Consider the following 11,122-nt stretch of genomic DNA (forward strand, 5'->3'; position numbering starts at 1 on the left):
CCTATGACTAATTCACTTTTGCCATATTGTGAAAGATTGTGATTTATCCTTACAGATGTTCATGTCTTATAACTCAGGGATGTTATTTAATCAATCTTTTTTTTTTTTTTGAGATGGAGTCTCGCTCTGTCGCTCAGGCTGGAGTTGGAGCGCAGTGGTGCGATCTGGGTTCACTGCAAGCTCCGCCTCCCGGGTTCACGCCATTCTCCTGCCTCAGCCTCCCTAGTAGCTGGGACTACAGGAGCCTGCCACCACGCCTGGCTAATTTTGTTTTTGTAGAGATGGGGTTTCACCGGGTATTTAATCAGTCTTGCAATAATGTCTCAAGCATGTGTAATAGAGGCCAGTCACTCCTGCTAGATGCTGAGAATATCAAACAAAAGCACAGTCCCTGGTTCATAGTCCTAACTGGATTCCAACAAGTAAACCACAGTTCCATGGTGATAAGTGCTCAGAGAGGCAAGCATAGGAAGCTATGGTAGAAATTTAGCTATAGGGCATAAAATTTATCCTGAAAGCCAAGAGGAACTCACTAAATGACTTTAAATGGGAAAGATCTGACAGTAACGTGGAGGGTAATAACTTGGAGTCCAGGAAAATAGCTGTGAAAAAGTTGCAGCACTTCAGAGAACTGAGAATGGCCTGAATGAAAACAGCATGGATGGAGGGAGAATAAGAGGATCAACTAGATAAGGCAGGGTGGGGGTTTTGGAATTAGAACTCTTCAGAGACAGAATTCAGAAGTAGAATGTCCGCTTGGAGGAAAGGATTAATTCAGCTTTGCAGGTATTGATCTGAGGTCCCAGGTGAAAATTCCCAGTCGCGGGGTGGGGGGAACAGTGTTATACTTTCTATGTGAAGTATAAAGGGTTTAAATAGGTGGGGCACGATGGCTCATGCCTGTAATCCCAGCACTTTGGGAGGCTGAGGTGGGCGGATCACGAGGTAAAGAGACCGAGACCATCCTGGCCAACATGGTGAAACCTCATCTCTACTAAAATACAAAAATCAGCTAGGCGTGGTGGCACGCGCCTGTAGTCCCAGCTACTCGGGAGGCTGAGGCAGGAGAATCACTTGAGCCCAGGAGGTAGAGGTTGCAGTGAGCCAAAATCGCGCCACTGCACTCCAGCCTGGCAACACAGCGAGATTCCGTCTCAAAAAAAAAGGGGGGGGGGTGTAGGTAAAGTTGTATCAATAGAGAACTTATTTATTTATTTTTTGAGATGGGTTCTCACTATGCTGCCCAGGCTGGTCTCCAACTCCTGGGCTCAAGCAATCCTCCTGCTTCAGCCTCCAGAGTAGCTAGGATTACAAGTATGCACCACCATGCCTAGTTAATAGGAAATTTTTATGGTTTTTTTTTTTTTTTTTGAGACAGTCTTGCTCTGTTGCCCAGGCTGGAGCGCAGTGGCACGATCTTGGCTCACTGCAACCTCTGCCTCCCGAGTTCAAGCAATTCTCCCAAGTAGCTGGGATTACAGGTGCCCGCCACCATGCCTGGCTAATTTTTATATTTTTAGTAGAGATGGGGTCGCGCCATGTTGGCCAGGCTGGTCTAGAACTCCTGACAAGTGATCCGCCCGCCTCGGCCTCCCAAAGTGCTGGGATTACAGGCGTGAACCATCGCACCCGGCCTTATCTTAAATAAAGATGAAACAGCCATAGAATGAAATACTCTATAGCAGTTAAAAACAATGAGATAGATCTATAAGGTGTCACAATGAAAGATATCCAAGACATGCCAGTTTTTTTTTTTAAAGCTAGTGCTCTTTCTATTCAAAACGTTTACAAGCAAGACTACTTTTGTAAGCAGGAAAAAAGCAATGAAGATAAACAATGAGAAATTATAACATTTAGGAAATCATGGGCTAGATTACACAGTGGTTCTCAAAGTGTGATGCCCAGCCAGCCATATCCGTTACACCTAGCATTTGTCAGGAGGACAAATTATTTCGCCCCATCTCAGACCTATTAAATCAGAAACCCTGGAGGGGGGGCCCAGCAATGTGTGTTTTGACAATCCCCCGGTGATTCTGATGCATGCTAAATTTGAGAACTATGGGTTAGATTTTTACATAGGATGCAGAACTTGATGGAATCCCCTTGGTAGGAGTACTTCACCATAAGAATAAAATGAAGTCTTGGAGCACAGTGAAAATAAAGGTGGTTTCAAAACGCAACACACCAATCAGATATGATCACAATTGCAGCTCAGGTGGCAACTACCTCGAATTATAAAGATTAACAGACTAACCACGACATTTCACTCTTAGAAGTCAAAAAGGCTTTAAATAGGGAAAAGACGCCAACACCTAGTTTTCCGTATCCCGTGTGGTGCCTCTACTTACGGCAAGTGTGTCCATCAGCAGAAAGAATAAATCGCCTCTTGGAACACTTGCCACCTTCCACCTCGTCTGATGACGTACACTTTTTCTCCTGAGACAAGCAAGTTCCCACACGGTCAACTCCACACTGGAGCTGAGAGCCGGCCTCTCCCCAACTCTTGGACCCCAGGAAAGCTGGCAAGGCGCTGATCCCCAAAGACTGGCAAGAGGCTTAGGGCGGGGATCCAGATACCCAGGGAAAGAAGTGCCCTCCCAGGACCCCAGCCAAAAGAAGAGACTAGACTCACTGAAGGAGACGAGAATAAAACTCCTCAGCCGCGCAATTCAGTCGCTCCCACATCCCGCCCCAATGTGAGAGCGGGACCGGAACCGCAAAACTGAACTGCGCGCCGGCGGGCGATATCAGGAGTCATGGCCCCGCCCCGCCGGGACTACTTTGACCCCCCACCATAAGTCCCATTTGTCCGCAAATTTAAACTTTTGTTTCAAATAGCCACCCAGAGCTGTGTCAATAGTCTTCAATTTCCGTCTGCAATAATTAAAATAACCGTGGTGGTTGGGGAGAAGATATCCTGACTCGAGAGACTTGGCCACGCCCCTATGGATTATTCCGCGAAAAGGAGTCCCTATTTTCTAAGAATTATTATTAGCTTTGGAAGAAAATAGATACCGTAATTTCCCACAAATAAAAAAATAACACTCTCGTTTTTATTTTTGTAGTGTGGTAGAGAGATATTTTGTGTATCCGTCTTGGTTCTAAGGCGGGGCAAGGTGGGGCGGTCAAGCGGAAGGTTATATATACAGCGGAAGGAGTAAGCACTTCCTTTTCCTGTGGCAGCATCCGATGTGAGAGGAGTGTGGTTGTGTCCTCTCTCCGCCATGGTGAGTGGAAATCGTTTTCGCTGGCCTTTCCGTATCTCGGGGCCAGTAAAGAAGGATTTGGGGTTTAGAACATCGAATCTGTAGGAGATAGAGCGAGGAGAAGGAGATGAGGACCAAAGACGTCTTTTTCTGGTGTGGAACTGGGGTGTGCGGCGATACGGCAGCCATCTTAAAGGCAACGTGGGGTTCCCAGCACAGGACGCGCCGGGAAGCAGTAGTGGAAAGCAGTGGGTCGTTCTCAGGAGCAGTGGGACCTTTTCTTAGAATACTTGCCTATTTAGTTTTTTTCTGAATGCTCGTCTCTGCCTAGCTTAGGAATCACCTCTATTAAAAGTTTTTTGGTTCTCTTCACTTAAAAATTGTTCTGTCATCAAAATGTTTGAATTCTTAGTCAACTCGTAATAAGACCAGTGTTACATGTGTACTGCTTTTCCACAAATAGCGTCCGTATATGCTACGTAGTGTTGTGTAGGTCAGCCTCAGGATTTTGATTTTACTCATAGATGGAAGCCTTTGGAGGTTTAAACAAAAAGTAGTATCACCCAGTCTTTCTACTGGTGAGCTTTGGAAACGTGTTTAGTAGAGGGGTGAGGGTGATTGGGACAGGGATGGAAGTTGGGATGAGTAGAATCTGGGTAGACAGGATTTGCTGATTAATTGGCATTAAACAGCATCTTCAAACCTTGCAATATGGTTTTGATTTAGCTATTGTGCTTTATAAGGCTTGCTTTGAAAGTTTTACAATAAACAATTCTCTTTGAAAATAAAAATGTGCAGTAGATTTTGAGCTTGTAAGGGTTCTAGTCATTTACTGCAATTTTGGTTTAAGCGTTGTTTGCCCCACCATACCAGTCTCTTCTGCAATTGAGTATTTAATGGTATTGTTGGCATAGGAGAAGAGTTTGCTTCCAACATTACTTGTCAATAAAATAATCCTTTCCTTTTCTTTAGGCATGTGCTCGCCCACTGATATCGGTGTACTCCGAAAAGGGGAGTCATCTGGCAAAATGTCACTTTGCCTGCTGTATTCAAGGCTCCTATTCGACCAGATATTGTGAACTTTGTTCACACCAACTTGCGCAAAAACAACAGACAACCCTACGCTGTCAGTGAATTAGCAGGTATGGATTTATACCTTCTGCAGATATTTTAGGGACTGCTTTACAGTAGTGATGAAATTCCACTTCATTGGTCCGTGTTTCTGAACCACATGATTTTCTCGGATGTTCTGATGCTGTTTGCTACCATGCGTAATCATAGGTTGGTATTTATTATGAAGCAGCTAAGGTTTTTATCTCTCAATTTTAGGTCATCAGACCAGTGCTGAGTCTTGGGGTACTGGCAGAGCTGTGGCTCGAATTCCCAGAGTTCGAGGTGGTGGGACTCACCGCTCTGGCCAGGGTGCTTTTGGAAACGTATCCTTTGTTTCACTACCCAAGACTGATCAGCTCTGATGGAATTTAGCAGACTGGGTCTGGTTTATTGATGATAATACAGTGTAAAAATACTACCTTTTTTGTCTTGAAGAAAAGGGCTTCATTTTTATGGGGTTATTTTGCTTGCAATGATGTCGTAATTTGCGTCTTACTCTGTTCTCAGTGACAGTTGCCTGCTGTCAGTAAGCTGGTACAGAAGGTTGACGAAAATTTTTACTGAGCAAGAAATAACCTTAATTTAATTACTAAAATTTGAGAAATGTGATTCTTGACTGGAAAAATAGATGTGTCGTGGAGGCCGAATGTTTGCACCAACCAAAACCTGGCGCCGTTGGCATCGTAGAGTGAACACAACCCAAAAACGATATGCCATCTGTTCTGCCCTGGCTGCCTCAGCCCTACCAGCACTGGTCATGTCTAAAGGTTTGTAACAGTTGTATTATATAAAAGAGTTTGATAGAAGAAATAAGACACCTACTGTTTGATGATTAGGGTGGTGATTATTCACAGTAACCCATTTCAAGATGGCTAGAAGAGAATAATTTGAATGTTTTTAGCATAAAATGTTTTAGTTAATGGACATTCCAGTTGACAAATGAGGGCATTCAGTTATCAAATGTACTCCAGAAATAATGTTACATACCAGTTTTAAAAAATTTTAATCAAAAATATTTTGTATCAGAGTGATACAAAATGCCCCACTTTTCTTTCACATGAATCTTTGTTAAAATTGCACATTCTTTTCATCCTGAAGTGTCTGATTAAATTTTAATCCTTTACTAAATATTAGGTCTGACTACTTAAATCTGACCAATCATCAGCAAATACTAGTTTAACTGGGGAACTAACTATTCAAGTAGTGGTTTAGTATATCCTTAGAAAACTGTCTACTTAAACTTGCCTATTGTGTTCCCCACCGCATTTTTATTTAACTGTCAAAATGATGAGATTCCACTTAATTGGTCCGTGTTTCTGAAACACATGATATTTGTGGAAATTCTGACTTGGCAAATTGAATGCCATTTTGCTTTTATTGGTTGTATAAAATGTTTGATTTTTTTTTTTTTATTTCCCAAAAGGTTCAGGATAACCAAGTAAGTGTCAAATTGGTTTTTGTTAGGTCATCGTATTGAGGAAGTTCCTGAACTTCCTTTGGTAGTGGAAGATAAAGTTGAAGGCTACAAGAAGACCAAGGAAGCTGTTTTGCTCCTTAAGAAACTTAAAGCCTGGAATGATATCAAAAAGGTCTGTTTAATGAACACATTTACAGTTTGGTACTCGTTCACAGTTTGTCACTTTGAATTTCAGAAGATAAGGGTGGTATGGCTAAGCCTTAACGTGTGAGAGAGAACAAGAACCTCAGAGCCTGATTACTTGGGTTTAAATCCTAACTGCCGTTTAAGGCTCTTTGTAACCTTGGCAAGTTATTGTGCCCAGTTTAATCATCTGTAAAATGGAATTAAGACTCTGAAGATCTATTGCAGAAATTGTATCTTAATCAAAATACTAAAACTGCTCACTTTGTAGGTCTATGCCTCTCAGCGAATGAGAGCTGGCAAAGGCAAAATGAGAAACCGTCGCCGTATCCAGCGCAGGGGGCCGTGCATCATCTATAATGAGGATAATGGCATCATCAAGGCTTTCAGAAACATCCCTGGTAATTAAACTGCTTACATATATTGACTAGGTATAGTCTGCAAGTCTACTCAGCTTCTGTTATGATGAGATTCCACTTCATGGTCCGTGTTTCTGAAACACATGATTTTGTGGAAGTTCTGATTTGTGGCTGAAAGAGTTGCACCATTGATGGTTGAAACTTAATAAGTTCTCAGGTACCTTTTGTAGCTCTTAAGCCATAAAGATGATTTGTGTTTCTTTTGTTGAAATACAAGCTCCCTAATGTTTCTTTCCCTTTAAAAGGAATTACTCTGCTTAATGTAAGCAAACTGAACATTTTGAAGCTTGCACCTGGTGGACATGTGGGACGTTTCTGCATTTGGACTGAGAGTGCTTTCCGGAAGTTAGATGAATTGTATGGCACTTGGCGTAAAGCCGCTTCCCTCAAGAGTAACTACAAGTAAGTATCTTTCATATACTAAGCACAGATGTTTATATTGTGGATATTAACATTCAGAATTGGCTTACATGTTTTCTAGATAATTTTATTCCCATTTGCCCTTATGTGCAGCAACAATATGCCAAAATGGAACTCACCTGGTCCATGTTTTTGGTTTTTGTTGGTTTGGTTTTTGAGACAGGAGTCTTGCTCGCTCTCTCCCACGCTGGAGTGTAGTGGTGTGATCTCGGCTTACTATAGCCTCCACCTCCTGGATTCTTCTGTCTCAGCCTCCTGAGTACCTGGGACTACGGGTGTGTACCACCACACCCGGCTAATTTTATATTTTTGTAGAGTTGGGGTTTCACCATGTTGGCCAGGCTGGTCTCGAACTCCTGACCTCAGGTGATCCACCCGCCTGGGCCTCACCAAGTGCTGGGATTATAGGGCTGAGCCACTGCACCCGGACGAAGCGATAGTGTAGTAGATATTTTGGAGAGCATAGTGGTTAAAAATAAAGCTTCAGTTGAGCTTCATCTTCTTTGGTTGATTACTTTTACATGTACATGTCAATCTTTCCCTTTCAGTCTTCCCATGCACAAGATGATTAATACAGATCTTAGCAGAATCTTGAAAAGCCCAGAGATCCAAAGAGCCCTTAGAGCACCACGGTAAAGTGACACTTAGAGTGTAATTCTTGCCCTAACCCTATACTGTTGGTGGTTTCAAAAATTTGTATGTGTATAAAGTTAAGTGTTGATCCAGTGTCTGCCTTTTTATAGCAAGAAGATTCATCGCAGAGTCCTAAAGAAGAACCCACTGAAAAACCTGAGAATCATGTTGAAGCTAAATCCATATGCAAAGACCATGCGCCGGAATACCATTCTTCGCCAGGCCAGGAATGTGAGTGGTTTTGTTGTTGTTGTTGGTGGTTTTAGACGGAATCTTGCTCTGTCACCCAGGCTGGAGTGCAGTGGTGCAATCTTGGCTCACTGCAACCTCCACCTCCCAGGTTCAAGCAATTCTCCTGTCTCCACCTTCCGAGTAGCTGGCACTACAGGCGCATGCCACCATATCCAGCTAAATTTTTTATTTTCAGTAGAGACGGGGTTTCACCATATTGGTGGGGCTGGTCTCAAACTCCTGACCTCAGGTGATTCACCCGCCTCAGCCTCCCAAAGTGCTGGGATTACAGGCGTGAGCCACCACGCCTGGCTGGTTTTTTTTTTTTTTTTTTTTTCCTACTGATACATTAAGTTCTTAGAATAATTTGATTCTTACTGTTTTCTGCCTAATTTGTTGCAGCACAAGCTCCGGGTGGATAAGGCAGCTGCTGCAGCAGCAGCACTAGAAGCCAAATCAGATGAGAAGGCGGCGGTTGCAGGCAAGAAGCCTGTGGTAGGTAAGAAAGGAAAGAAGGCTGCTGTTGGTGTTAAGAAGCAGAAGAAGCCTCTGGTGGGAAAAAAGGCAGCAGCTACCAAGAAACCAGCCCCTGAAAAGAAGCCTGCAGAAAAGAAACCTACTACAGAGGAAAAGAAGCCTGCTGCATAAACTCTTAAATTTGATTATTCCATAAGGGTCACATCATTTTGGACAGCTTCTCTTGAATAAATACCTGATCTTACAGGCAGTGAGAAACATGGCTTGTTGGTGTGTTCTGTAAAGCTTGGTTATAATTTTTTTAAAGTGACATTTTGTTAGCCATAATTTAGACTGTTCCATTTTATACTGAGTCCATGGAGTTCAATGGAAGGGGAATGATGAAAAAATTCTGATTTTTTAAATAATGTGGCTTAAAAGTAAGTGTAACAGGACTTGGTGAGAAACGCAGAGGCTGTTCGTGTTTAGCTCCCCACCAGGTGGAAAATAGGTTAAATTCTGTAAATATTTAACACTTTAACCACAAGAGGGCACAATTTGAGAACACCATTTTTTTGGTACTGCAGTAAAATTGATTGCCTTTTGAAAAGTGTTCTTTTTAACCAGCTATGACAATAGAGTTGAATATTTTCACCCATGGGTTGAAAAAGTGCCAGAAGGCCACACCTGTAATCCCAACACTGGGACCCTAAGGTGGGCAAAGCACTTGAGGCCATGAGTTCAAGACCAGCCTGGCCAACATGATGAAATTCCATCTCTACTGAAAATAAAAAAAAATAGCTGCTCGTGGTACACGTCTGTAACCCCAGCTACTGGGGAGGCTGAGGCAGGAGAATCACTTGAACCTGGGAGGTGGAGGTTGCAATGAACCAAGATTGTACCATTGTCCTCCAGCCTGGGCGTCAGAGGGAGACTGCCCCAAAAGTACCAGAAGCATTTTTCAGGACTTCATGTGTGTCTTGGTGATTATGTTAACCAAGTGTCCAAAAGAAATACCCATGAAATGCTTCCAGATACAAGGGGCTTTTTTGTTTTTTTAACCCATAAAGCTAAACTGGAAATACTACCCTAGAATTAACCTCTTGTCCTGTGTCAGTCTTGTTTTGCATCTGGATTGTTAAACTCAGCTTCCCTGTGACAGTCCAAACTGTCAGACATTCTCAAAGTTCATAGCCAAGGTGATCTGTTACCTTCCCCATTTCCAGGGCCAATCTCAGTTCTTAAGCACATCATTTGTTAGCACGGCTTTATTTTCATGCTCTTTAGTTCTCTATTTTGTGCAGCCTTACCCCTTTAAAGTCCACTGTGAGTCCTACCCTGCAGACCCTCTTAACACAGTAGAGTTCATGTGCTTCTGATTTGGTGCCTGCCTTCAAATACATCTGCAGGTTTTGTGGGGTTAAAGATAGCCACTTGCTGGAACACCACATTGGAAATGCTGTTCACCCGGTTATTTGAAACGGTGTTTGACCACTTGATGTGGAAATGGCCTATCGGATTAAAGGATGGCCAAACCCAAGATTTCTTCAGGTTCTTTGCCGCTCCATGGATCTAATTTCGAAATCCTGATCATTACTCATGAATGAAGGTGTTTCGACACAGGCACCCTTCCTGCAGCTCGTCGCCCGCGGAGTGGCCAGGTTACGGCGGGCGCCGGAAGGGGGCGCATCCCTCGCCTTTCCACAAAGTGGCGGGCAGCCCCGTCTCCCCGCTCTGTTTCCGGGAGTCGGTGGCGATGGCGTCATCACCGAGCGCCGGGCCGACGGCAGCGCGGAGGTCGGCTATGTGACCAGGAAACATGCTGAGCCGGCTTCAGGAACTGCGCAAGGAGGAGGAGACGCTGCTGCGGTTGAAGGCAGCCCTGCACGACCAGCTGAACCGCCTCAAGGTGACCCCGCGGCCCTCTCCCGCTCCTCCTCCATTCCTCCCGAGCGACCCCCCAACCTGGGCCTCTGCGGTGCAAACCCCCCAACCTCGGCCTCTGCGGTGACCACCTGCTGCGGTCAGTTCTCCCCTACTCACTATCTGTGGTGGCGCCAATTTACAGGTTTACAAACAGGTATCTGAATCACCTGGGGAGTTTGCTGTGCGCTTCTTAGGCCCCACCTCTCAGAAATTTGACCTCGCAAGTTTAGGGTGAGGCCCAGGGATGTGTGTTTGGCAAGTGCAGTCCTACCTGCTGCTTCCTGTAAATGTTAATGGCCCTCAGATAGCACTCTGAGGAAGTGCTCCCTCCCGAAGACTCGCTTAGACCCCTCTGGCCACCGACCCCTTCCTCCTGAGCTGCTGTTTTCTAGTTTGCCTTGGCGCTTGAAGTGGCTCTAGTTTTGCCAAGCCAGCAGGAACTCCCAGATCCTCCCATGCTACCAAGGAAGACACTGAGGCCCTGGGAGAAGAGACTTGTCCTAACGTTTGGAGCTTCCAGACGCCATGGCCTTGAGGAGTCGGGATTTAGGCCCACGTGGGCCACTTCCCACACCTGTGCTTAATGCAGCCAGCCCCTCAGCCCGGGGTATATAGTGAGACCTCGTCTCTACAAAAAATTGAGACAGGGCCTCACTCTGTCGCCCAGGCTGGAATGCAGTGACACGATCTTGGCTCACTGCAGCCTCCGCTTTCTGGGTTCAAGCGAGTCTGGTGCTTCACCTTCCCAAGTAGCTGGGATTACAGGCGTACACCACCATGCCCGGCTAATTTTTGTATTTTTAGTAGAGACGGGGTTTCACCATGTTGCTCAGGCTGGTTTCGAACTCCTGAGCTCAAGCGATCAGCCAGCCTCGGCCTTCCAAAGTGCTGAGATTACAGACTTGAGCCACCACGGCCGGCCTTACAAAAAAAAAATTAAAATTAGCTGAGCGTGATGGTGCGTGCCTGTAGTCCAGCTACTTGGGAAACTAAGGTGGGAGGATAGCCAGAGCCCAGGAGGTCAAGCTGCAGAGAGTCCAGATTGTGCCACTGCACTCCAGCATGCGGTATACGGGGAGACCCTGCCTTTAAAAAAAAAAAAAAAAAAAGACCTGGGG

At 44.8% G+C, this 11,122-nt stretch overlaps 3 protein-coding genes across 5 annotated transcripts in view; 2 read left to right on the forward strand and 1 right to left on the reverse strand.

Annotated features, from left to right (window-relative positions):
• The window catches only part of ZWILCH (zwilch kinetochore protein), a 50,002-nt gene extending 47,078 nt beyond the window's left edge, over window positions 1–2,924 (reverse strand). Inside the window, exon 1 of the mRNA XM_017851064.1 lies at window positions 2,633–2,924. Within this exon, the coding sequence (XP_017706553.1) occupies window positions 2,633–2,685 (53 nt within the window). The 5' untranslated portion in view covers window positions 2,686–2,924. The remainder of the gene's footprint in view (window positions 1–2,632) is intronic.
• Window positions 2,925–3,209: 285 nt separating this feature from the next.
• On the forward strand, window positions 3,210–8,359 carry RPL4 (ribosomal protein L4). Its single transcript, XM_017851065.1, is given in 11 exon segments — window positions 3,210–3,227; window positions 4,179–4,225; window positions 4,227–4,348; window positions 4,536–4,642; window positions 4,948–5,086; window positions 5,784–5,908; window positions 6,191–6,320; window positions 6,584–6,740; window positions 7,307–7,390; window positions 7,502–7,622; window positions 8,025–8,359. Coding segments are annotated over 11 exon segments (1,281 nt in total). The 5' UTR covers window positions 3,210–3,224; the 3' UTR covers window positions 8,271–8,359.
• A 1,448-nt stretch (window positions 8,360–9,807) lies between these two features.
• Window positions 9,808–11,122, forward strand: part of SNAPC5 (small nuclear RNA activating complex polypeptide 5) — a 4,148-nt gene continuing 2,833 nt past the window's right edge. Inside the window, exon 1 of one of the 3 annotated variants that reach the window (XM_017851068.1) lies at window positions 9,808–9,987. In XM_017851068.1, coding sequence (XP_017706557.1) covers window positions 9,898–9,987 — 90 coding nt within the window. In that variant the 5' untranslated portion in view covers window positions 9,808–9,897. Of the gene's footprint in view, window positions 10,159–11,122 lie in introns of all 3 variants that reach the window. The other 2 variants (XM_017851069.1, XM_017851071.1) reach the window with 2 other exon arrangements.

Source organism: Rhinopithecus bieti, unplaced genomic scaffold, assembly GCF_001698545.2.
Source record: "Rhinopithecus bieti isolate Rb0 unplaced genomic scaffold, ASM169854v2 scaffold_31548, whole genome shotgun sequence".
NCBI classification, from domain to species: Eukaryota; Metazoa; Chordata; class Mammalia; order Primates; family Cercopithecidae; genus Rhinopithecus; species Rhinopithecus bieti.